At 41.5% G+C, this 27,708-nt stretch overlaps 1 protein-coding gene across 2 annotated transcripts; it reads left to right on the forward strand.

Annotated features, from left to right (window-relative positions):
* TMEM30B (transmembrane protein 30B) lies at window positions 1-27,708 on the forward strand. Of its 2 annotated transcripts, XR_009210418.1 has the most exons (3): window positions 1-332; window positions 25,882-26,031; window positions 26,866-27,708. XR_009210418.1 is itself a non-coding variant. In XM_058429894.1 (2 exons), exon 2 carries the CDS (start codon window positions 651-653, stop codon window positions 1,704-1,706), a length of 1,056 nt encoding a protein of 351 aa, XP_058285877.1. In that variant the 5' UTR covers window positions 1-332; window positions 637-650; the 3' UTR covers window positions 1,707-1,810. The 2 variants fall into 2 exon arrangements, 1 of the variants encoding a protein (XP_058285877.1); XM_058429894.1 differs by lacking the exons at window positions 25,882-26,031; window positions 26,866-27,708 and adding an exon at window positions 637-1,810.

Here is a 27,708-nt window from a genome sequence, read left to right on the forward strand (position 1 = left end):
TGGGCGAAAGGGGTTTCTGAAGCTAACCTAAAAGACAAAATGGTCTAGAGTCACCTTTTCCCCGCAAATAACAGAGGATTAAGAATCTGAAATCTTGAAGCCTCCAGGACCACGGTGGAAGCCCTCAGCAGAAATTTCTGCTGGAGGCCGGAGCGCCTTTTGATTTCGGGAGACTGGCCCAGGAACTCTAGTCACTTGGAAGGCGGAAGAGAAGGTGGTACCTGAGCCAGGTAGGAGCCACTCAGAGGCAGCCCGGGGCCGCCACTCACCTCGGAGAGGAGGTGGAGTCCGATGACCCGGACTGAGAGGAAACGCGAGACTGAGTCTACCAGGTGAGGTAAAAAACACCCACCTGCTCACCTCGGAAGGGGCGGGCGAGGTGCGGCTCCCGGTGACCCGCGGGGGTGGAGCGCACCTGGGCGGAGGCGGAACTGGGGGGTGTGGGCACTGCTCGTAGGGCCTGGAACTAAACTCACCTGTGAGGGAGGCAGAGGTGGGGCCTGGGCAAAAACCCACCTGAGCCGGCGGGAAACCCGACCCGAGAGCAGTCCCCGGGCTCGCGCGGCGCGGAGGGGGAGGCGTCCCGCGGCGGGGCCCCCCTCGGTGAGCCCGCGCGTCGGTCCCCCCCTCGGTCAGCCCGCGCGGCCGCCATGACCTGGAGCGCCACGGCCCGGGGCGCCCACCAGCCCGACAACACCGCCTTCACGCAGCAGCGCCTCCCCGCCTGGCAGCCGCTGCTGTCGGCCAGCATCGCGCTGCCGCTCTTCTTCTGCGCGGGCCTGGCCTTCATCGGCCTGGGCCTGGGCCTCTACTACTCCTCCAACGGCATCAAGGAGCTGGAGTACGACTACACAGGCGACCCGGGTACCGGCAACTGCTCGGTGTGCGCCGCGGCCGGCCAGGGCCGGGCGCCGCCGCCCCCCTGCTCGTGCGCCTGGTACTTCTCGCTGCCCGAGCTCTTCCAGGGCCCAGTGTACCTCTACTACGAGCTGACAAACTTCTACCAGAACAACCGGCGCTACGGCGTGTCCCGCGACGACGCGCAGCTGAGCGGACTGCCCAGCGCGCTGCGCCACCCGGTCAACGAGTGCGCCCCCTACCAGCGCAGCGCGGCCGGCCTGCCCATCGCGCCCTGCGGCGCCATCGCCAACAGCCTCTTCAACGACTCCTTCTCGCTTTGGCACCAGCGCCAGCCCGGCGGGCCCTACGTCGAGGTGCCGCTCGACCGCTCCGGCATCGCCTGGTGGACCGACTACCACGTCAAGTTCCGCAACCCGCCGCTGGTCAACGGCAGCCTGGCGTTGGCCTTCCAGGGCACGGCGCCCCCGCCCAACTGGCGCCGGCCGGTCTACGAGCTCAGCCCCGACCCCAACAACACCGGCTTCATCAATCAGGACTTTGTGGTGTGGATGCGCACGGCGGCGCTGCCCACGTTCCGCAAGCTGTACGCGCGCATCCGCCAGGGCAACTACTCGGCCGGGCTGCCGCGGGGCGCCTACCGCGTCAACATCACCTACAACTACCCGGTGCGCGCGTTCGGCGGCCACAAGCTCCTCATCTTCAGCAGCATCTCGTGGATGGGTGGCAAGAACCCCTTCCTGGGCATCGCCTACCTGGTCGTCGGCTCCCTCTGCATCCTCACCGGCTTTGTCATGCTGGTCGTCTACATTCGCTACCAGGACCAGGACGACGACGACGAGGAGTGATTCCGGCTTTCCAGGGACCCCTCCTGCTTCTTGCCAAAACTCTTGCGAGGTGCTTTTGGCATCTCCTCCTCGCCCCTCGCCCAGTTCCAACCTCGCCTCGCTTTTCCTCCCTTTGTGAATGAGGGGACCAGAGAAGGGAATTACCCGCCTTGCTCTTGGGGGGCTGCTACTGTCTTGCCCGGGGGGAGGGATGTTGACTGCAGAGTGAAACATCCTTGCAAACTCTTCTCACCTCCTTCACGACACCGAGTTGCCATGTGAGGTTCTTCAAGTCTGAGAGTGGAAGGGATCCCTGTGGAGACTCCTGTTCAACCCCTATAAGAGGAAGAGATTGAGAGACCTAGCAATGTGAAGTAACAAAGATCAGGCAGCTGCAAGTGACTCCTGACTCTTGAGTCCAGAGCTTTTGCCACTACGGTACAGTGGTTTTCTTTTCTTTGGTGGGGGGAGTGGGCTGGGATGGAGAGTGAGGCCCGCAAATTACCTGCAGAGACGTGGAGGCGTGAGGGAGAACATGCTTGTTAAATATGCAGGTAGATTAGGAGACACCAAACGGAGATGCAGACACAGTAAGGCTGGGATGAGATCCTCGAAGCTGTGTTTTAACAAACTCCTCTGGAGAGTCCCATATTCCCTCCAATTTGGGAATCACGACCCTGAACCAGGTTGGGCCTGAAGCAGTCAACTGAGTTCACTTTTTCGGATAGTAATTTGTTCCCAGGGGCAGTGACAACCATGATGTTCCAGGTTTGGTCTGGTGCTCTGCCTTGAACGTAGGAAGCTCTTGATGACTTGTGGAATGAATTTTTTAAAAATCACTATCGGGAAAACTAGTTGGCATACAGAGTTATAGGACAGGGTTTATGTTATTCTTTTGATATTTTAGTATTTTGGTATAAAAGCCAACAGGCAAACTTTGCCAGGTACTGTGTAGAAACTCGAAAATGTGAGGCCAGTTTGTACAGTTCAGAGGAAATGCTTTAAACTAGAATCAGATAGCTGGAAGATATCTTTGAGGGAAAGTAAGTTCCCTAAAGTCACATCTATGCCTCCTAGCTCAGTCTTCTTTGTCATTGTGTGTGTGTGTCTGTGTGTGTGTGTGTGTGTGTGTGTGATTAGAAAGGGCTTCATTCATACCTTTTCCCTTGGACCTGGAAAAAAAATTTTTTTTATCTTTTCAAATGAAATCTGTTGATTTCTAGTAATCATATTTGAATCAATGCTAAGGCATATATAGTCTTATATGTAAACTAGATTAAGATTATTTGAACCTTTGAGATGACGTTAACACTCAACTAAAATCATTCAATTGATTTTATTGATTAACATCAATCAGTATGTTTAAAGTTATTTTAAGAAGCAGTAGTTTTATTTTTAAAAACCTTGTATGGAAAAATAAAACCCTTTGTGATATCATCTTCCCAGTTTATTTGGTAAAAGCAAACAGTTATTTGGTATTTGTCAGAATTCTTTGGTGCCTGCTATTACAGCTATTTTCCAATTACTAATTTGATTATACTCACTCACTTAAGGCAGTGAAAGATCTTGAAGTATTTTTTAGCAGTTAAGTAATATTCAATTGTATTGAATAGTTTACATAGTTTATTCTAGTCTTTGAAAATTACTGAACAATGGACAATGTGCATGTCATTGATATCTGCCTTAGAACTTCTGGGACAATCCTGATTCAAGAGATTCTATCCCATTATTTACATCTACCAAAAATACTTTGTTAATTCAATGTGTTGGCTTCCCAACTCCTGAACACGACACAAATTTTATTATTAGATTTTGTATGGTGATTTTAGGCTATGAAAACATGATCATTATATGTACATAGAGAAATTTTTATTTGTTACAAATGTTTGAGCAGCTCACTAGCCCACCCCTCCTCTATTTTGGGTAAGAGAATTTACTACATTTTTTTACTATGTAGTTGACAGCAACATGTATTTTGTTATTTTTAGAATGATCAGTATATCGCTATAAAATTTTAAATGAGACTATGAAAGTTAAAGTATTCTGATTCTGATTAAATTAACGAATATGGTTCCAGGCCCTGTTCTCTGGGTTTTTGAGAGAGAATAAAGGTTATGTTTGTCTTACCTTTGTTACCGAGTTTGCTTAATTCTTTTGAACTATGATCTTAAAGGCACAAACAGCCCTAGCCGCTTTGCTAATTTCTTAATAGCAGATTTACATTGCAGCAAGAAAATCATCTTTTATAATAACATTCAGTTAAAATGAACTCAATTCGTTGTTAACTTCCTAAAACAGAATTTGAACTTTATCAACCTCAACATGTATATAAACTAGATAGTCCTCAAATACTGTTTGAATTTAATAAATGTCAATTAAAAAATTTTTGTAGTATTAAAAGTTATTAAAGAATGTGATCATAGTAGTCTTCTGCATTTTACTTCAATTATAAATTGCAATTATTTATTGGATATTTTGGATTTCAAAGCAGCAGAAACTTTAAAACTGAAATGGGAAACATTTTCCTGCAATGATCCCTGTGCTGTATGTAGCATTTTGTCTGGTGTCTCAGGCTTCCAGGTTCTTGTTGGCCTGAATTCCCTTGTTGCCCAGTAAATGTTCCCTAGCTAGAGGTATCTTCGGGAAGTGAGATAGAGAAGAGTGAACCTCAACAATTGGACTGGAAATGAGCTTTGACCTAACTTTGTAAAATAAAAGCATAAAAGAGAAAGTAAAGTAGTTGGTGAGAGCTCCTAAAACAATATGTCACTGTATTTCCTCAGATGGTTAAAAAAAATTAAAACAATAATATGACAAGAAAGATTTTCCAGGTATCTCCACAATCAAATCAACTAACCAATTTGCTCACTATAAAATTATTGTTATTATTATTTTTTTGAGACAGAGTCTCACTGTGTTGCCCAGGCCGGAGTGCCGTGATGTGACCTTGGCTCACTGCAACCCCCGCTTCCTGGGTTCAAGAGATTCTCATGTCTCGGCCTCCCAAGTGGCTGAGATTACAGGTGCACACCACCACGCCCAGATAATTTTTTTGTACTTTTAGTAGAGATGGGGTTTCACCAGTTGGTCAGGCTGGTCTTGAACTTCTGACCTCAAATGATCTGCCTGCCTTGGCCTCCCAAAGTGCTGGGATTACAGGTGTGAGCCACCAAACCCAGCCTATGTGTAATTATCAAAATTCAGAGACGGACTAATAGTCTGGAATTTCCTTTAGAGCAAATATTACTTCATAATATATAATCAAAACCCTTTCTACCTTACTTTAAGTCTGTTGCCGTCTTCCTGTCATAGGAGATCTCAACAATCTTGAGTGACTCTCAAAGTTGCTGGTAGAGCTGCAAGGTCATCAACTAGTTCCCTATATGCCCTTGGATCTAAGAAGTCCAAGGGCATACACATAATCAAAAAGCAAATTCCCGGCCAGGCGCGGTGGCTCATGCCTGTAATCCCAGCACTTTGGGAGGCCGAGGTGGATGGATCATTTGAGGTCAGGAGTTCGAGACCAGCCTGGCCAACATGGTGAAACCCCGCCTCTACTAAAAATACAAAAATCAGCCAGGTGTGGTGGTGGGCACCTATAGTGACAGCTACTCAGGAGAGTGAGGCAGGAAAATCGCTTGAACCTGGGAGGTGGAGGTTGCAGTAAGCCGAGATCATGCCACTGCACTTCAGCCTGGGTGACAGAGTGAGACTCTGTCTTAAAAGAAAAAGAAAAAGTAAATTCCCTCTTCTGTTATTTTTATTGGACATTTCTTTGTGTTCCAGATTTTTTCTCTCTACCTAAAACAGAGCTGGCTGATTTTAGATGGCATTTTTTTTTTAAATTAACTTTAATTTTTTTCCCCAAGAAAATGTCCCTTAAGTCTCTTCCAACCAAAACAGAGTAGTTTCAAAAGAGTCGTTAAGAATGTCTTCATGAACCTGAAGTACATTAAGGTCCCAAAGAGATTCTTACATAAGAGCAGCAGTCCGTCAGGAATTTGCCAATTTTTCTAATAGTGTTGATGCTATGTACACAGGCATCCTCCATTATTTACTTGATTGTTAGTAATACAACAAACACTGAATACACTGACAACGCGTATTCAGGAAAAAATGCGTCCCCACTGCTTTGCCACCTTGCATTAAGATTGCCGTCATTAGCGGTACTCATGTCAATTAGGTTACTGGAGCAAACCAGCATTCCTTTATTTAATGTACTTTGCCGTCCAAGTTCACGTAGGACAGAGAAAAATCCTGTGGCAATGAAACCCAAGAAACTTTGGGGGTTGTAAGGAGACAGGAGAGGAGAATAAAGGGAAAGATGAGGTCTGAAGCATGAGGCATTTTTCTGGAGGAGCAGGATACCTAGAAGACAAGGGATTGGCAGCAAAGGAAACCCATGATGAGGGCAGGGCTCACCACCAGGACTCATTGATGACAAGGCCTTTGAGAAATTTAGTAAGCAAATGGTGGCTCACCTCTTTCTGAACCCCTTGGCTTGTCTTTTTGATCAATTTGAGTGTGATTTATCTTTTTCCTTAGGAGCAAAAGGTATTACCGTCAAGAACCTTAGCTAATAGCCTTGCCCTCTACATTGAGCTCTTAACTAAGTTCCCATTATAGTGGCTGAAACCTTACATTACGATGAAAACTGTAAATGATGTGTCATTAATAATGATACTTTGTTCTTCTAAAAGACCTTTGTTCTGAAAGTCCAAGGTGCTTAACTCTATGTGGTTGCATTAATCTTATCCATCAAAATGCATGAAGTGTTAGAAAGTCATCAAGACCAATGAGGTAGAAATATATTCCTTTACATTTTGCTCAGTTTTGTACAGAACTCTATAAAAGCAAGTGATGTTCTGAAAGAAAAGAAAGCATAACTTCTGGATGAGGCAATGACAATCATTGGAATGGACCATGAGTATTTTCAAAGGAAGACTTGATTAATTCTTGTTATGATTTTAATAAGTAAAAGACATTTCCAATTTTTGTTAAAGAATCCAAAATGGGAAAGGAAACATTTCCTATTCATGCTAAGTGACAGCATGTAAAACAGCTTCTATTCTTTTCATTTTTTCCTACAGGTCTTGAAGGATGAAGACTTATCTGTTACTTCAATGTAGTTTGCAAACAACTGAATTGTGGTCTTAAGTTTTACTTAGATGAGCCAATTAGCTCATAGGAAGGGGTGGGTTGCCCCTCCACACCTGTGGGTGTTTCTCGTTAGGTGGAACAAGAGACTTGGAAAAGAAAAAGACACAAAGTATAGGGAAAGAAATAAGGGGGCCCAGGGGACCAGCGTTCAGCATGTGGAGGATTCCGTCAGCCTCTGAGTTCCCTTAGTATTTATTGATCATTCTTGGATGTTTCTCGGAGAGGGGGATGTGTCAGGGTCATAGGATAATAGTGGAGAGAAGGTCAGCAGATAAACACGCGAACAAAGGTCTCTGCATCATAGACAAGGTAGAGAATCAAGTGCTGTGCTTTACATATGCGTACACATAAACATCTCAATGCCTTACAGAGCAGTATTGCTGCCCACATGTCCCACCTCCAGCCCTAAGGCGGTTTTCCCCTATCTCAGTAGATGGAACATACAATCGAGTTTTATACCGATACATTCTATTGCCCAGGGACGGGCAGGAGACAGATGCCTTCCTCTCGTCTCAACTGCAAAGAGGCATTTCTTCCTCTTATACTAATCCTCCTCAGCACAGACCCTTTATGGGTGTTGGGCTAGGGGACGGTCGGTCAGGTCTTTCCTTTCCCACGAGGCCATATTTCAGACTATCACATGGAGAGAAACCTTGGACAATACTTGGCTTTCCTAGGCAGAGGTCCCTGTGGCCTTCCGCAGTGTTTGTGTCCCTGGGTACTTGAGATTAGGGAGTGATGATGACTTTTAATGAGCATGCTGCCTTCAAGCATCTGTTTAACAAAGCACATCTTGCACAGCCCTTAATCCATTTAACCCTGAATTTGACACAGCACATGTTTCAGAGAGCACGGGGTTGGGGGTAAGGTTATAGATTAACAGCATCTCAAGGCAGAAGAATTTTTCTTAGTACAGAAGAAAACGGAGTCTCCTATGTCTACTTCTTTCTACATAGACATAGTAACAATCTGATCTCTCTTTCTTTTCCCCACACTCATATATTCACTTTCATGTATCTTTAAAAACATTATTGAACATCATACGTATAAGTGGCATAATCCGTGTCTCCAACCCTAACTTCTCTCCAAACTCACATTTCCAAAAACCTCTTGAACACATCTAAATACCCTCCCCATAGGTACCATAACTTCTGTGTGGGCCATACTAACTTTATTGGCCACTTCTCCAAACCCATCCTTCCAAGAATAGCATCAGATGCTGAAAATGACTCCTCTATCCCTTCAAGGACCCCTGAATTGCCTCCCTGATTTCTCCCTTTCTGTTTCCTCTTAGAATCAACCTAGTTATCAGATCCTGTTGCTTCTATATCCCAAATGCACTTTCAGTCAATTCTGTCTTTACCAATGCCCTGGCCCAGGGCTTTGCTATTTCTCATCTGAAAGTTGGAGAAGCCTCCTAATTGGGCTCCAGTTTATTCTCCACATCACAGCCACAATGAGCTACATAAAACACAAGTCTCATCATGTTGCCCCTCAATGCAAAATCACTCCTGTCTACCCACAGCCTACAGGAGAAAATAAACTCCTCAGCAGGACATACACACCTTCATGGTTGGCCTCGTTCTAAATCTTCATCCACTTTTCCTCCAACACCCCACCAAATTCCAGCCATATTGAATGATTTAAAGAGGCCCTAACCTCTGTGTCTTTGCTCATGCTGGTCTTGCTCCTCCACCTGACCACCAGAATCTACTCATTCATTCTTCCTTAAGACTTGACTCTGTGTTTTCATCCTCTGTGAAGTTCTTTGCAAGTCTTCTTTGCCTCTCCCATGCCCTGTCCTTATCCTAGTCCTCTCTTAGTACTTATTCCATTTCTTTCTCAGAGCATTTGCCATGTGCCTAGAAGCTGATTATTCATTTATCTATCACCATATTCAGGCTGCTAGTCCTACAAGAGCTGAGAATTTTTTTCTCATTCATCTTTATTGCCAGTGCCAAGTACCATAACCAGCACATGATGGGTCCTCAAACATTTGTTGAATGACAACTGGGAAACCAATGACTCCATTACTTTCTTACCACTGAACATTTTATTTCCTACAATATAGTTGAATGCATAGGAAATAATTCAGGAAATTATTGGATGCAGAGATGTATCTAATAATGTAAGATGCAGAGATGGCACTCTAAACGTTGAAAATCTTAAAGACAGCTGAAAATGCACATATATTCTTAACAGCATGGAAATGCTCAGCGTATCCCATCTGGATAACTTAAACGTACAATCAGGTTTTCCTCCATAAACTAATTTGCAGAAATGAATAGCAGATGGGTTACATTAGTTCATTGATAGGATAGTTACTTTATGCTCAAAAGTAATCAATATATTTCCTATTAAACTCCAGTATGTTAATGAATGTTCACATTTTTGTGGTGCTTCTTTATGAAAGAGAATTTTTTACTTACTGTAATATTCTATAATAAAATGTAAATAAACATTGCTTTCCCCTGCCGGGTAATTACCCCAGAATCCATTTAAACAGAAGTAGTATTTGCAGAGAAATATCCAGAAAGGAAGGAAAAAAATAAATGGAATAGTAGTTGTCCCATTTGCTGGCTGGTGTTTGGTTTATAACATTTGGCACATCTTGATATCTACATAATAGTAGTTTTAAAGCCATAAATAATATTTTACAGAGGTCACACCATAGTTATTTAAGTTCAGGGGTTTATTTCCCTGAGCACCAAGTAGCTATGAATGAATTATGTTTAGTCTGATCTGCCACAGAAGGGCCATAAAACCTCCAACTCATAGCAAACCGTGGAATATTACTTCAATACGTCAGGAAAATGTACATGTAAAAGAATAATGCATGATAAGGGAAAGGTTTTTTTTTTTTTAAGTAATATATGTTACTGGGCAGGAGCTATAAAATTTTGTTATGTTAAACTTTCCTCTGATTCTGGAAATCAAGTTAAGACATGGCTTTGCATTGTCTGCCCTCAGCCAGTAAAGCAGGCTGTGGAACCAGAGGAGGGACCCAGGAAAGAGAGTCTGGCCCTGAGTAATGAGCGCTTTCTCCTCCCTGCACCTCCGATAGTTGAAAGCAAAGAAAAGTTGCAAGATCACAAGAGGTGATTTTATAAACTTTTTGTTACTACCAGCATTCTTTTCCAATGACTCCCAGGCAAGTGTTTTTGTAGATACTCGGAAGCAAGGGTACAGACCATTTTTAGCCTTAAGATGCAATTCACTTTAAAAATTAAATCTATGGGCCAGGCGTGGTGGCTCACACCTGTAATCCCAGCACTTTGGGAGGCCGAGGCGGGTGGATCACCTGAGGTCAGGAGATCAAGACCAGCCTGGCCGACATGGTGAAACCCCGTCTCTACTAAAAATACAAAAACTAGCTGGCCGTGGTGGCGTGTGCCTGTGGTCCCAGCTACTCAGGAGGCTGAAGCAGGAGAATTGCTTGAACCTGGGAGGTGGAGGTGGCAGTGAGCCTAGATCGCGCCACTGCACGCTAGCCTGGTTAACAAACCGAGACTCTGTCTCAAAAAAAAAAAAAAAAAAAAAGAAAAGAAAAGAAAAGAAAAAGAAATCTACTTAAAATCCTGTTGAGCACATACAACTTACCAGACATCACATTAAGTGATTTCCCTTGGTTTTCTCATGTCATCTTTAAACAACCCTAATATTATCCCCATTATGCAAATTCAGAAACAGAGGTTTGGAGAGAGAAAGAAAGTGGTCCAGTGTTATGCAGCTGGCTGGGGACAGCCAGGTTTCCAGCTGAGGGCAGTGTGACTTCAGAAGCTCCCTGGCTATTCAAAGTCAGCAGTGACAAAACAAATAGCTGCCATTTGTTGAGCACTTTCCAGGCAATGTTCTGAGTGCTTTGCCTATCACATTGTATTCCTCACAACAATCCTATGAAGTAGGTGCTAATATTAACTGCATTTCACAGATGAGGAAGCCAGGTTCAGAGAGGTTAAATAATTAGTCTAAGGCAGCACAGGCAGTATAGACAGCCAGAATTCAAACCAGGTTGGCCGACTGAGAGGCTTGCTAAAGGAGTCAACTTCTCATCCTCTAATTTTCTTTTAGTTTGTATGCAAATAATGATTAATCATGAATGTTAAGACTAAATCTGTGAAGGAACAAGAATAGTCAAGACAGCCCTGAAAAAGAACTGGAGTTGAAGGTGTGAGAAGGTGGAGGGGGATTTCACTTGACCTACCAGAAGTGAAGACTTAATTGGAAAGCTTCAGTGACTTGGACAGGGTGATTTTAATGTAGGGTAGGCAAGTAGACCAATGGAACAGAATAGAGAGAAATTCATACTATAATGAAGAACACAGAAAAGATAACAATTTAGGAGCGTGGTTACCCCTGGGAGAGAAGGGGTGAATGGCGGCAGGGAGGGCAAACAGGTGTATCAAAGTACTAGTAATACTGTGGGAGGTGGGTACACTAGTGTCCATCTTGCTATTATTCCTTAAGTTGTGCATACATTGTATACACTCTTCAGCACTGATAAAATAATAACAGCCTGGGGAATTTACTCTGTGCTGATGAAAAGGTTGGCAGGGAGTCTAAGACTTAAACTTTCATGAGCCCTTTACTTGTTTGTGTTTTTGTTTTGTGAGACAGGGTCTTGCTCTGCCACCCAGGCTGCAGTGCGGTGATGCAATCACAGCTCACTGCAGCCTTGACCTCCTGAGCCCAAGTGATCCTCCCACCTCAGCCTCCTGAGTAGCATGAACTACAGGCACGTGCCATCACACCCAGCTAATTTTTAGATTTTTTTGTAGAGACAGGGTCTTGCTATGTGGGCCTCACCATCCTCCAACTCCTGGGTTTGTGCAGTGCTCCCTCCTCAGTCTCCCTAAGTGCTGGGATTACAGGTGTGAGCCATCGCATCATGATACCTTCAGAGTCTACTTTTTTCTGTGTTGCATCCAGTGCTTCTACAGACTCAAGTAATGCACAAGGTTAGAATAATTCATTCCTAAGCATTTGCAACCTCATTAAGAAATTTGAATAATTTTTATATGTGTTTTCTTTAAGTTGAAAAACAAAAATGACATTAGGTGGACTACTGCCCAGTGCACTCCATTTTAATGGAAAGTTCAAAAGAACACAGGCACCCCTGCAGGTAAGTCTCCTTGGAATTTTGGTGAGTATAGGCACTGTATGAAGGAGGCAAAACCCTGGCCACTGCTAGCGTGGAGAGATGGCTTTTGTATTACAGACTCATAGCACCAAAGCCATGACATCTCCTCATTGTCTTTTTTCTTTTTAAAAAATGGTTGTGGAGACAGGGGTCTCATTATGTTGGCCAAGCTGGTCTCGAACCCCTGGCCTCAAGTGATCCTCCTGCCTTGGCCTCCCAAAGTTCTGGGATTACAGGTGTGAGCCACCATGCCCAACCTCATTGTCTTTCATCAGAGCAGAAAGCGGGAGGCCATGCAATCTAAGTAGAAATTAACCCTAAGACAGAAATCTTGGGAAGGGAATAAGTAGCATTTTAGCCACATTTCCTCAAATTTACTACCAAAGGTAAACTCAGCAGTCAAGCAGTGGGCTCAGTGCCAGCCCCTTTGCATGTCATAGAGTCTTGCATTTTTCCTGCGCTGTACACCTGGGGGCTGGGGAAGCTCGTTCTACAGAACTGAGAAAAGGCTTCAGCTCTGCCACCTGGCCCCCTGAAGTCACCTCGCCGTGGCCTCGCTGCCCCTGACAGGGCCTGTGGCCGGAGCCTGACTGCAGCGACACGGAACGCAGTGTACGATTTCTCAGGTTGATGTAGATCCAATCTGTAATGAGAATCCCGTTTCTAAAGATGTGCACTGCTGCCCTCCGCTGGACATGGACAGAATCACCAGCATTTAATTACCTTTGGGTCTAACGCAAATGACAGCAAAAAAAATCTGCCCTGAAGTGATTGTGTATGTGCATGTGAAATAGTAGCTATAAAAATTAAAGCTGCTCAGAAAACCAAATACTGCATGTTCTCACTTATAAGTGAAAGCTAAAGGATGAGAACACATGGACGCATAGAGAGGAACAACCCACACTAGGGCCCATCAGAGGGTGGAGGTTGGGAGGAGGGAGAGGATCAGGAAAAATAACCAATGGATACTAGGCTTAATACCTGGGTGATGAAATAATCTGTACAACAAACCCCCATAACGTGAGTTTACCTATGTAACAAAACTGCGTGTACCCCTGAACTTAAAACTTAAATAAAAACAAATAAATTAATTAAAGTTCCTGAGAGTAAAGTTTGGATGTTTATACATTTTATGATAATTTTGTGACTTTCTATACATTACGATTAAGTGATCAAAAAATGTATCATTAATTTTTATTCAAATAACAATATTTTCTGCAATATAATTCTAGTGGTTACTACAAATTTCCTTTTTTTCTCTAAAAAACTTTTTCACAAATGTGTTAGTTTTACAACTATGTCATAAAGAAAAAGTTCTTGGCCCTAACGCTGGAAAAGTACACGTCATTTACTTTGTCATAAGCATAGGCACAAAAAATGGAAAAGACTGCCACTTTTTTGCTTTTCACCAAATGTCTTTGCCAAATAGGAAGAATATGTCTTTTTATATTTGAAACTATATTTTTTCTTTTTAAGTGAAAGACCAATAAATATTGGCAGATGCCTTTCCCAGGAACTGTATGAAACTGACTCACAGCTTAATGGACTGACTGATACACTTACAATAGTCACTTCTTTCTGGAGCAGAAAACCTCCAGAGTCTTTCTAGAAGCAAAATTAAGTATGCCCAGTTAGCATTCTATGAATTGCTTTGAATTGCTTATACTGGAACAGTCATTCAATCAAAGCAAAAAGCTTTAGGTGGAGATGATTTAAACTTTGCCTACTTTTCTGAAGTTGATATTGAACCTAAGAAATACAATTTTTTTTTTTGGCGGGGGGCAGCTTCTTGCCCTGTCACCCAGGTTGGAGTACAATGGTACGATCTCGGCTCTCTGTAACCTCCGCCTCCCGGGTTCAAGCGATTCTTCTGCCTCAGTCTCCCAAGTAGCTGGGACTACAGGCATGGGCCACCATGCCCGCCTAATTTTTTGTGTTTTTAGTAGAGCCGGGGTTTCACCATGTTGGCCACGCTCTTCTCAAACTCCTGATCTCAGGTGATCCGTCCACCTCGGCCCCCCAAAGTGCTGGGATTACAGGTGTGAGCCATCACACCCGGCCAGAAATATAAATTTTTGTAAACTATTTTAAAATTGTGTGTAAGTGAAGCTGGTACCATTCTTCAATACCAAAACAAATATTTTTTTCCATTCTAAGCTGCACTTTTCCCCCACATTTTAACATTTCTAAAATCAGGATGTATCTCAAAGTCTTGGCTTCTCACAATCCATAGCATTTTACAATCGCTGGCCCCTAGACAGACTCACTGTAGTGGTCAGGATGTAGCTGTCATTGTGCAGTACTGTCATATTTTGGGGCAAAACACTGCATTGTGTACAATAACATAGACATTGAAGATTCTGTCTCTAAGGGATTCCGAAGAGTTGGACTCTGAACATGAAGGAATTTTAGGAAAATCTTAGCCAAAATAAACCTTAATTTATTTTAAGTATATTTTTCTTTTCATATCAGCAGAAGCATGATGCATAAGAAAAATCTATCTAAACAAATGTAAAAGAACCCTTTTAATAAGGATAAAGTACAAAAAATATAAAAAATTGTTAGGTGATATTTTAATTGGCAGCATTTTTTTCTTAGTGGTACATAACGTAATGGTGCATCTTATGATTCTCGACATCTTAAATTCAATAAATTATACAGCATAACAACAGGACAGTGGAAAAAAATGCTTTTGAATTCAAAACCAGATGACATAAGATGGCATTAACTGAAAAGGTGTATTCACCCAATTTCCACTGCCTGCACTATCAATCCATTCTGAGAAGAAAATGGAATTTTTAAAATGCTCTCACTCCTCTGATGTAAATGAATACTAAAAGAATAAAACAGTGTGCCGGATGCCAACATGAATCAGCTCCTTAGCCTTCAGCATCTCCTTATAATTATTGGATTCAGTCCAACCAACCTTCAGGATCACAAGAAGCGTAGCTGAGGGGCTCAGAGATCAAAGCCGACATGTAGTTCATCTGAAGCCCATGTAATATACCTCACTGGAAGGATGCACTTGGGGATAGAGTGTCAGAAGAGAGAATATTAAAGAGTCTTTCTCAGTCCCTGAGGTCTCCTTGGACCGGGAAGCTTTGCTGGATAGGCATACATCACGGCTCCTAGCATTACATCTCGCTGTACTCTCTCAATCTGAATTGTCTGTGAGTATGCGAAGTTGATGACCACGTATAAATCACAGTTATTTCTGTTGACAGGAAATAAAGTTGGACTATCAGACATACTCAGAGCCAATATCTGCTTTCATGTTTTTCAAAGTTATAGGGAAAAGATGTCTTCCATTATTGTGAACGTATTGTCAGAGTGAAGACTGAGCCAGTTCTGTAGCCTCCAGGTCCTTTTCTCCGCCAAGAATGGAAACCATGCTGTGATAAAACGTTGCCAAAGGAGAGTTCCAAATAAAAGCCTCCCAGTCTATTTAGACTTGGCGTGGTTGAAGACTCCCTTCAACCCCACCCTCCACCATCCCGCCCAAGGAATGAAGTTTTTGCTTTTCCTTCAAAAACTGTGTTTCTTGTTCCCCGTCTCCCATCCCCATCTCCTCATCTCCCTCCCTATGCTCCGTTTCAGCAAAGCTTGGGGAATCAATTTTTTTTGGTGTACACAGATTCTTACATCAGTTTTAGGACCTCTATTAGCATAAAATATACACAAATAAGTGCAGTAGCAGGCATATAGATGAACCAGGCATATAAAGCCATTTCTAGTTACACATTCTTATGAGACAATTCCTCTCCTGGTCCTTCGTAAAACAAGTTTCCATCTGTCTTTGCTCAAGATCCATGTTTCAGTGCTGAGTCAAGCCACTGATTCGGAGGCTCATGAATGATTTTCCTATGTTTCCCTGCAATGCACTTTACTTTTTATGCACTTTCAGAAGTTCCTTGCTTTTAAAAATGTTCTTACCTTCTTGCTTTATGCAGCTTCAGGGGCTATTTATCACTGCATACTTTCTGGACCTATAATATTTATTTATTTATTTACTTATTTACTTATTTATTTATTTTTGGAGATGGAGTCTTGCTCTGTCACCCAGGCTGGAGTTCAGCGGCACAATCTCAGCTCACTGCAACCTCTGCCTCCCAGATTCAAGTGATTCTCCTGCCTCAGCCTCCCGAGTAGCTGGGACTACAGGCACGTGGCACCACACCCGGCTAATTTTTGTATTTTTAGTAGAGTCGGGGTTTCACCATGTTGGCCAGGCTAGTCTCGAACCCCTGACCTCAAGTGATCCACCTACTTCAGCCTCCCAAAGTGCTGGGATTACAGGCATGAGCCACCGTGTCCAGCCAAGGACCTCTAATTTTTCTAAAAGCTTCAGTAGTCTTTAAAACTCTTTCTCCCTGTTGAAGAATCCCTTTTCACATTCTTGGGGGTCATCTCAGCTCATTGCAACTTCTGCCTCCCAGGTTCAAGTGATACTCCTGCCTTAGCCTCCCGAGTAGCTAGGATTACAGGTGCATGCCACCATGCTTGGCTAGTTTTTGTATTTTTAGTAGAGATGGGGTTTTGCTATGTTGGCCAGACTGGTCTCGAACTCCTCACCTCGAGTGATCCTCCCACCTCATCCTTCCAGAGTGCTGGGATTACAGGTATGAGCCACTGCACCCAGCTGGGGGATCTTATTTGGAGCTCTCCCTAGGTCTTATTCTCCTAGCCCAGTCTCACCCTAAGCAAACATTAGCACTGTACACTAATGTAGCAATATTTCAATTTTATGTTTTCAAGCCCAGACTAAAATGACTCTAAATTCAAAGACGATTTGGTGTAGGGTTTATTAAAGGTGCTCTTAGTGGCAGAGGGGTGACAGAGAGAAGCACTGGCTTGGGAGGTGGTGATCCTGGGTGATGGTCCATTTTCTGCCAATACCTAAGTATGTGACCTGGAAAAGTTATTTAATGTTCTGTGTCTCCTCTGTAAAGTGAGGGTTTTTGTTTTTGTTTTTTGAGACAAGGTTATGCTCTGTCACGCAGGCTGGAGTGCAATGGCAGGATCTTGGCTCACTTCAGCTTCCGCATCCCAGGCTCAAGCTATCCTCCCACCACAGCCTCCCAAGTAACTGGGACTACAGCTGCTCACCTCTATGCCCGGCTAATTTTTTTATTTTTTGTAGAGACAGGGTTTCAATATGTTGCCCAAGCTGGTCTTGAACTCCTGAGTTCCAGCAATCCACCCACCTTGGCTTCCCAAAGTGCTGGGATTACAGACATGAGCCACTGCACCCGCCTGGGATGGTTTCTTGAGGAGAAATGCAATTGTCAAAATTGCAAGGGTTCATAACAGAGGATAACCCTATTATTTTCCACTGAGAATTTGAAAAAGGTTATGTTGAGGATTGTTTTGGATTTGGTTCCTTCCAATGTCAACTTCTAACCTTTAAAAAAAAATGTAATGACATGCTTATGCTAGTCCTCAACACGTGGTAGGGAAGGAACACTGGGTGGCTCTAGTGATCTTAAACATCTTCCTACTTCAATCCCAGCCCAACTCACCATTCCCCATCCCTCCTTACTCTCCTCACTAACAGCACAGACTCTTCTAAAAAACAAACTCAAACTGCGTCATGGACCACAGTAGCCAAAATCTAAGGAATTCAAGCCTCTCTGTTTCACTGCCAAGCACTATCCCAAAGAGGTCACTGATCTTTGAAATCAGCGAGCTCTGAAGCCCGCTGAAGGGGGTCAAAAGAGTTAAAAGATTCCAGATGGGGCCAGAGTAGCCTCTCCAATTTCTTCTGCCTGTGTTGCTCATTCAGGGTGACCTGTACAGGTCACTAAATCTCTATGTGCTTTCAACTCCCCATTTATAAAATTTGGCTGATACTGATTTCTAAGATATTTAGAGAGAGTTGAATTAGGATTACTACAAAGAGCAAATTCCCTAGCTGATTTTTGTGTTACTACTAGTGAAGGCCCTAGGCACAATTCAACAATCAGAAAGCGGCAATGAATGAGAAATTGCTGAAAGTGGCCAAATCAGGCTTTCTTAGCTCTGGAGCCCTGCTGCCCAATTAAATCTGCACACTCACATTGGACAACATCTAGTTTATAAAGGCAAATATTTAATTAGTGGAACCTTAGGACTGGCAATGCTACTTCCAACCCATGTAACAAGATACCCTAAGCTTGAAAAGCAAACCCTGTAAACTTAAACTACTGTAAAATTATAAAGTTTAACATAAAAATGGAAAATCTTTAAATAGCCGTTTTGTGCAATGTTCTTAACAGACAAGACTGCCACACAATGGAACTGTGTAACTACTAGCAGCAGGCACTGCAGGAAGATAAAATAAACTGGCTTTATGGACCTGAGGAATTGATTTTTAATGAGATTCTGCTTGGCTGTAATGGCATCCTGAGAGGGCGATCCAGTTTCCACGGCCTCTGGTATACAGTTATAAGGTGCAAAGCAAGGACTCAGTTAAACAATGCCCATGTATTTGCCCTTTTAGCATATGAGATTAAATAAAATAAGGATGTTGTTCTTAGACACTTTCCAGAAACTGCACATGCACGTGCGTACACACACACATACACACACACACATACAATACTCTGACTTCAGATGCTTTTCCTTAGACATTACCTGCTTGTATATTCTCAATTTTAGAGGACTTGACCCTTGAAGTTATAGGCTTGTGTTCGTATTTCTCTATCAGGGTATAACAACCCATAAATTATTAGATGAACTTGGCTGATTATTTTGTATTCCACTACCTGGAGACATTTATGCTTATATATAAATATGTACAGCAATGGATATGGATACAAATAGGTATAGATAGAGATATGGCTATAGATAATTGGCAATAGAACTGAGAAGGCAGTGTAGTATATTGGTTAAGAGATTCAGCTTTGAATCTTGCCTCTGCCCCTTCCTAGCTGTGTGTCCTTAGGCATATTAATCAGCTTCTCTGAGCCTCAACTTTATCTTCCATAAATGTGGATAGTAACACCAATTTTACAAGGTTGTAGTAAAGATTAAATGATACAGAAATACACAATAATATAAATGAATCTTAGCAATATAATATTAAAGGAAAAAATAAATCTCTAAAGATTATGTATAGCACATTTTTTCATAAAGGTAAAGCTAAATAACATTGAAGTCTATATGTTTATGAGTCCATACAGCAGCAATAGAATCATATGCAAAAAAGAAAAACAATGATAAACACAAGGTCCAGGGTGATGACTGCTTTGAACGAGAGGGAATAAGGGAGAATGGGAGGGAGAGAGGATCAAATAGGGAGATAACTGGTTATAGTCAAGGTGCTAGTTTGTGATGGAGCGGCAGGCTTGTGAACACATATAATGAATAAAAATAAATAGTCAACTAAATAAAACTAGCAAACTAGCTACAAATGGACCAATGATGAGAATATGTCATGAACCAAGGAACATGATTAATCCAATTCTGTGTACTGGAGGGTCAAAGAAAAAGAAGATTAAATGAGATAATGTATATTAAAGTGATTAGCACAGTATTAGGCCCTTAGTAAGCACTTGAGAAAATCTTAGGTAGATGGCTGGGTATTTCTACACACATTCATATGTATCCTTATCCTTAATTAATTTGGCTTTCCCCAGCATCATCCACTTCCCCCCATTTTCTCTATTTTTTTTAATTTCCTCATTTTTTTTTTTCTGTTGCATCATCTGGGTTTAGAAAAATCCTTCGCTTTTCAATTTTTAAAAACCTTGAGACATGATTTACATACAATGCCATGTAGGGAGATCTTAGGTGTTCAGCTCCATGCATTTTGTCCGGTGTATTCACAAACATAACCATGATTCAAAACAAGATATAGACTATTCCCATCATCCCAAAAAGTTTCTTTGTGCTCCTTCCCACTCAATTATCCCCTTGCCAAAGGCGACTTCTTTCTGACTTCTGACATCTCTCGCTATAGATTAATTTTGCCCATTTGTAGACTTCATATAAATGAATCATACTGCTTGTATTCTTTTATATCCAGCTTCTTCTGATCACCACAATGCTTTTGAGATTCTCTATCATACTGTGTATCTGTAGTTCATTCCTTTTTATTGCTGAGTAGTGTTTTGTTGTATGAATATGCAACTTGATTATCCTACCTTTCTACTGTGAATGGACATCTGGGCTGTTTCCATTTTGGAGCTATTATGAGTAATGCTGCTCTGAATATTCCTTTTTTTTTTTTTTTTTTTTATACAGAGTCTCACTCTGTCACTGGGCTGGAGTGCAGTGGTGCTGATCTTGGCTCACTGCAACCTCCACTTCCCAGGTTCAAGCGATTCTCCTGCCTCGGCCTCCCAAGTAGCTGGGATTAAAGGCACTCGCCACTACGCCCAGCTAATTTTTTGTATTTTTAATAGAGACGGGGTTTCACCGTGTTGGCCAGGCTGGTCATGAACTCCTGACCTCGTGATTCGCCCGCCTCAGCCTCCCAAAGTGCTGGGATTACAAGCATGAGCTACCATGCCCGGTGCTGCTCTAAATATTCTTAAATGATTATTTCTGTGGATATATCTTTTGATTTATCTCGGGTAATACCTAGGACTGGAATTGCTGAGTTGTAGGGTAGATGCCTGTTTATCTTTATGAGAAACTGCCAGTTTTCCAAAGGGGTTGAATCATTCCAAATCCTTAATTCTGTAACATCTAACTCTACACCAGCAAGAATCCTTTTGTGTCAGGTCCATGTCTTTTACCAACTCTAAAAGGATTCCTAGGCCAAGAAAAATAAATTTAAAAAAAAAAACATATGGATGTAAATGGCAACAGATGAATTTAGACTTGTCTGATGGTAGAATGTGCCAAGTCAGAACAGCAAGAGAGCCTTTCCCTGCTGATTCAGACCTCGAAATAAATCATATTTAAGAATATGACTTGGGTAAAGTGTGAGCCCAAATCATATGTTCTCCAGCTGGATGGATGCCCCTTTCTGCTCTTGGCCTCAGCAGCCACACTGAATAATCTTTTTGGGAATGGGTGGGTGACCGGTGGTAGGGACATTAATTGCCTTCCATTGGCTGGTTGATGTGGCTGTAAAGAGAAATGCCTGCCCAGTTCCCAGAGAGCTTACATCTGTTTCTCATACAGCTCAGCCACCCATGCTGCTTCAACTATTCCCTACTGCTGGCCAGGCCACCACTTTATTGATTTTTTCCCTTGCCCTTTTAAAAAGATGAAAGTTCCTAAAAGCTTTTTGCACGGGCATGTGTGTGTTGGTGACGGCAACAGTTTAGTTTAGCAAACCAAGCAGCAGCCAGGTGAGTCATCCCTGAGTTTGTTGGTTTGTTTGGTTTTTTTGGTGGTGGTGGTGGTATTGTTTTTGGAACCGATTACTCTAGGATTGTGCACCCCCAGTGGTGGAGCTGACAGGAGCATAATAATTAGAATGTGCTGACAACAACTTAAAGATAATTAGTTGACAATGAGTTGAGACCTCATGAACCCCTTTAACACCTCAAGGGTTGTGATTAAAATGAAATTCTTGGAAGTCCCTTAAAGTACATCTTGTCTTCCTACCAGAAGTTGTTTGGGTACAGCCAGAGTATTTGATATTTCTTTGATATGTCTTTCGTTTTGTGATTATCCACAAAGGTTAGCATTATTTCTGTGGAAATCAATAGATTAAAGGATTTGTGGTTTTACTCACAAAACTATTATTTTGCTTCTTTCTCCAACAATCATCTCCCACTCTCATCGAGCCTTTTAACTAAGTGATGTTCAAACATTTTTTTAAGAAAAAAAATCATCCTCTTGTTCTTACAGATTACATGGATTAATAAAGTTAACTGTGATTTACTGAAATTATTCCAACTGAAAGTTTAATGGCTACAGAATGCCACCATGACAATTCACAGGTGTGCATACGTTTAGTTGAAACTGGAATATTTCACAAATCTGCTAGCCTCAGCTTCCAATAAATATATGATAGTTTTTATTTTTCTTGATAGGCCCTCAATAAATGTTTAATAGATGGAAGAATTCATGCTGAGATTCCATGATCTTCTAGAATTTATTCAGTTTCACTCTGCCTCCAAAATAGACTCCATTTAAACCCATAGAGGTAAAACCTAGTGATTCTGTCCTTAGTTCCTAAATGTTTCTTAGAAGTTAAGTTTCAGTGCTTCCGGGACAATGCAATTACACTACATATTAAACTTCAAATATCAAACAACATTCTAATATTTCAGAAGGTTGCAATTAGCCTTATTTTTATTATAAAATGTTAATCACCTGTAAAGCTAAAACCTTAATATCAGTTATATTATTTAGACATGTAATCAGTTATACCATTTAGACATTGCAACCATTTATTTGATAGGGAAGTTTCATATTAATGAGGCCAAATTGTTTCATTTCCAGGATACTGGTCTTTAATCTTTTCTGGGTCACAGACCCATTTGGGAATATGGTGAAATCTGTGAACCCTCTGGTCCAGATAAATCTCGGTCACTTATACACCAAATTTATTGGATTTCTGGGGATTGATGGATTCCAGATTAATATTCTCAAATTATCTGTAACGGATGATTTTAACCTTTCAGACATGTTGGTTATTAATCTGTAAAACAAATCAGGGGAAAATGGACCAATTGTGAACAGATCATATTCAAATTGGAACTAGGATATGAGTGAACTACCCTAGTTAGAAATCCAAGCAGGAAAAAAAAAATGCTTTGTTATAAAATAAAGGTCAAGTGTGCAGTGGAGATTTATTGAAAAGATTAATTGACCAGAGCTCTAGGCTAGTGTTTCTCACAGTATGATATGTATGACTGCTTCAACAGATTTAAAAAGCAGAGATGCTTGTTTAAAATGCTTGTTCTTAGGTCCCACCTCAGCAGACTAAACGGGCATCTCCTTTGATGGGAGCTGAGCCCCTGAATTTCAGTTCAACAAGATCTCCAGGTGATTCTTGTGTGCAGCCAGGTTTGAGAATCTGTCTCTTCCACACTTATTCTTAACGTGACCTCTTTTGCAAAGCACTTTATTTATATTGGTATCGTTAGTCAGTCAATGTGAATGAGGATCTTCCATAAATGCCCAGAAAATGCTTTTGATAACTCCAATTCGGGTAGTGAATGTCATCAGAGAGCCCTCTGGAAAGCAGCTGCAAACAATTGTCACTCTGCTCCACTTACCATCAGAGGAAGGCCACTTTAGATTGGCCCATCACATTGTTTCATTTTTTGGTAGTTAGTCATTTGTTACAATAAAAATTAAGTTACAGGAAAGGAACACTCTGACAGGATAATGGACTCCCACTCAGAAGCAACCAGCCTGCCTCCAATTCATCACGGCATTTATAGTGCATTAGAAGACATCACAGTGACAACATCATTCCTTTGGGGCAGGAAGAAAAGCCAGATTGAGTGGGAAAGAGGGAATTTACTTCGTGAACTTGGCAAAAGTGAAATAAAAATAGAATCCAGGGGTAGTTTAAATTGCCATGTTCAGCAAAGGACGAGGAAAGAGCTAACAATCACTGAGACTAACATTCCAGTATGTTAAAAAATTAGCTTATTTCACCTTGCATCACGTGAGTAGTTTGTGGGTTAAAACGAAATGGTTGTCTGAGCAATAACAGAGTGGCATGGAGAAAATGGGCAAAGTTAAGGCAATTTAAAATGATTAAAGCCCACAAAATATTTTGCAAATATAAAGTCCTGGAAGGAACTTTAATAATAATATTTGTCCAATAGACTGGGCCAAAGATATCTATATTGTCTGGGCATTTTAATTGGAGGATTGAAGTATAATTATAAAATCATAAAAAATCTATGTCTGTGTTCTCATAAAAGTAAAAATGGTTATTTGATGTTGGAAAGTAATGTTTTAAAACATAGGAGCTGAAGGAATGCGGCACTGGGTGGGTATGTCTGCCAACTTAGACCTAGGAACTTAATAACTTTATAGTATTTTTACTATTACACCCTATATCATGTTAAGCCTGGGAAAAAAAATAAAAGGGGATACCAGGCTACTTTGTATAATGAAAGTGATGTCTTAATTTTGTGATTTTTAAGGTAACTCTTTTTAAAACTTTACTTTTTATTAAAATAACATTATTTCACTGATCCTGGATACTTTTTTTTGGTCCAGGTTTCCCCTTAATAAAATATTTAATTCACTTAAGAGTCTCTTTGAACAAAAACCTGTGTGGTCTCGTTTTCTTTCCCTGTCAATCTGTGTTATTTCCAGGGTGAAAGGTAATTTTGACCATCAACATGGTTTCCATCACACATTTCTAATTTTAACCTATTTGTCTCAGTTTGATTTACATTGGGGTCTAGAGCAAATTAACTATTGCGAGTTTTTATTGAAAATTAATTAGGTGGCTAAAGTGCCCATGGCAGAATCTCTGCCAGTACGTTTCTCTCTCGGTCGCCAGCCTTCTCCAGTTAAAACACCTAGCAACTTAAAAAAAAAAAAATCCATAAAACGAATGATATAATTAGTTCCAGAGTGGAACTCAATCTCTTTGAAATCAGATGCTTTCTTCTAGTGCTGAAGTGCCATGCTATAGCAAGCATTTTATGGTATCAGGGGATTGTCCTGGGAGTGAAGAGTGCTTGTTCTAGCTGAATCACCTCACATGACTTACAAAAGGTGCCCTTGTGGTACTAAATATAGCTGCATCTCTAATCTGATTCCTAAGTCAAGGCAAGGAGAGAGAGGAAGCTAGGTTTACAATACTATAAGGTGAAAAATAAGCTCCCCAGGTTGGGAAATAGACTCCATGAATGTGTGTGTATGCGTGTGTGTGTATGTGTGTGTGTGTGTGTGTGTATGTGACAGAGAGAGAGAGAGGGAGAGAGATCTTATACTTAGGAAAAGGCAGGATGTAAATGTGATTTATTGTAAATAGTTCTACAACATTAAAATGAGTTTTTATTTTCTATGTATGCTGCTTCAAAGAAGAGCTCTGTGGGCTCATAAAAATGCAGAGAACAAATAGGGGCCTCTAAGTCCAATTTATATGCCATGCCCACTGTGCGCTGAGACACATATACTCTGTAAAATGTCAGCTTCAAAGTTCCACCGAGATCGGTGTTAACCCTGACCTCTGACCTCGCCGCCTCTGGCTGGGCCTGCATGCTTTCTTTACCAGCTGTTTTAGATAAATGTCTTCCATTTTTAAGAGATTGTCTCAGCGTTTTTTTACATGAATAGTGGTAATATTATTAACTCTCACTGGAGAAACCACCTTTTCTAAGAGGGCATTACAGAAGAACCAATCATTTCATGCCCCATGCAGAGAGTAGTGGATTAATAAATATGTCATTGTACTGAAAATATTTAAACAACACTGGGAGAAAGGAGAAAGGCACACAACAAAAGGAAAGCATATTAGTAGTGTTTCCTGTCAAAATACACAGAGGAAGCACTTTATTTGGACCATTTTCTCCATAAAGAGACATGGCGGGCCAAGATAAACACAGTGAAGGAATCTGGTTTATCCCACTTTGGAGATTGGAGACCATCAGCTCAACCAAGCTATGAGACCAAAAGCAGGTTTTCTCTCGAGGCTGCTAAGTGAAGCCATTGACAGAGGCAAGCAGATAGATTTAGCAGATCAATACTGCCTGGTTAAGTGGTATATAAGGTTTCTTCCATGATCAAGTGGACCAATTCACATACTAGGATCAATAAGTAAAAAATTCGGAGCAACAAACACAATTTTAAAATAGAGGATTTAGCCAACCAAGAAAATAAACAATGGTTTCAGCCAGCGTCTGGGGATATTTTTACATCTCAATAAAACAAAGAAAATCCTGAAGTAATGTTGACTGAGGGCAAGGTAATTCTTGATGTGGGGTGAATTTAGGAAAGAAAAAGTATAATTTCTACTAACCCAAAGAATTAATTTTTCAGGATCAAAAAGCCAGTACAATTTCACATAGGCGAGCATTGTCTTCAGGAAAAATAAGCACAGATGGAACCAAAGTTATGACAGAACACAGCCCACATGCGGTGGGCTTCACTGACAGTTCTGTGCTCAGAAATCAACTCTGGGGAATTCAGGTTAGCAACTGGAAAATGGAATACTATTCTATTTGCTAAAGGAGGTCATGACAGGAGACAAAGGAAGAAAAGGATACCAAATAAAAATAGACCACCTTTTTGTATTATTCGTTCGGGAGCCAATTTAATGCATTCCTGGTCAGCTTTTATCTGTCTTGGTATTTTTCATCTCTGGTGATGAGACAGAAATTCTGGCTGGTACGCATTTTGACAAGTCATGGAACTGTGATTTGCGACGTGCTCAAAATTTAAATCAATGAGTAAAAACATAAAACCTTGAAATTGTCACAACCCCTTCAAGTGCAAATGCATTTGAAATAGAATCCCAGACTCGTGCTACTAAACTTTATGCACTAGGAGAGTTTAGAATCCTTTCATGTTTAGACTGACATCGTTTCAAGTGAACAACCCACAATTAGAATTTTTTAACATTAAAAAGTTCCTTCAAATAGATAAGACTGCCTTAAACCACTAGAGACATCACTTTGAAAGGGTATATATGTTCACTCTAGGATATCGTATTATTAGGAAATTTGGCACTCCCAAATGTGTTATCCAAAATTGTTAAGTCTAGACCAGGTGAGAAGACTGTTTTTGAAACTAATCCTGAGGCATTGTCCCTTTTAAGTGGCTGCTTTCATGAACCAGCCAGTATTTATATATTATTATAAAGATAATACCCCTACTCACCTCATAAGGCTGTTCTGAGAATTAATTAATGTTTGCCAAGTACTTTGAGCTCTGCAGATGAAAGGTGGGGTGGAAATGCTAAGTATTATTATTATTTTAATCTGTATTTGAACTTGCCTCTTACAAGACTGTCTTTTTTTTAAGATAATAATCTCTTCTTCGGACAGAAAAAGGAAAAATTGCTTCATCCACAGTTGGACCCTTATAAGGAGGACAGGTGTGATGATTAGGATTTGGCCTAAAGAATAGATTGAAGCAGATGACACACTTCAAAAGAATGTGTTCCCAATCTCAGGACCTCTCTGGGGAGTCTCACAAGTGTCAAGTTCATCCTGTGATCCCTGCTGAGATATGGCCAAATGTAAAGGCCAGGACCAGCTGGGTGTTTACATGACATATAAATAACAACACAAACCTGGTCAATTAACCTCTTTGCTGCTTGGTTTAAGTGAGTCCCATAACCTGCCTAATGAAGAGAAAGAAACTCCCTCAATCCTGCTAAGAGGTTAAAGGACAACATTGAGAAACTGATTTGAGAGGAATTGAATTTGCTATTCTGGGTTCACAACTCCAGCCCTAATCCTGATAGTGCAGCAAGAAGGGCTGCCATAATCTTGAAGGGTCCATTTGAGAGAGTGTGGGACTGCAGTGAGGATGGAACAGCGCAGCCCTCCCAGGCAGGGGATGTTGTCTTGGTTATTCACGGATCCGCATCAGCACCCTTCCTGGAACCTGGCAGGCGGCAGTACAGAGCTGGGGAAGGAGGAATGAAGGAGGAAGCCATGTTGCACTGATGATGGTTTGGGGGGCCTGTCTACACCAGAAAAACCGGATTCTCCCTAGAAAAGACATTTGAAATTCCCTGGAGATTTCTGACCATGTCCTTTGGAAGAAATATTCATACAGCCAGAGAAACCTTAAAATCAACTTGCTTTTATTCTTGCCCAAAATTAAACGTTTGCCTACCAACAACTTTCCTCTCAAAAA

Source organism: Hylobates moloch, unplaced genomic scaffold (genome assembly GCF_009828535.3).
Source record: "Hylobates moloch isolate HMO894 unplaced genomic scaffold, HMol_V3 SCAFFOLD_16, whole genome shotgun sequence".
Lineage (NCBI taxonomy): Eukaryota > Metazoa > Chordata > Mammalia > Primates > Hylobatidae > Hylobates > Hylobates moloch.

Excerpts from the sequence above, each read along its gene's own strand:
- TMEM30B (XM_058429894.1), top strand. The coding sequence starts at position 651 with ATGACCTGGAGCGCCACGGCCCGGGGCGCCCACCAGCCCGACAACACC.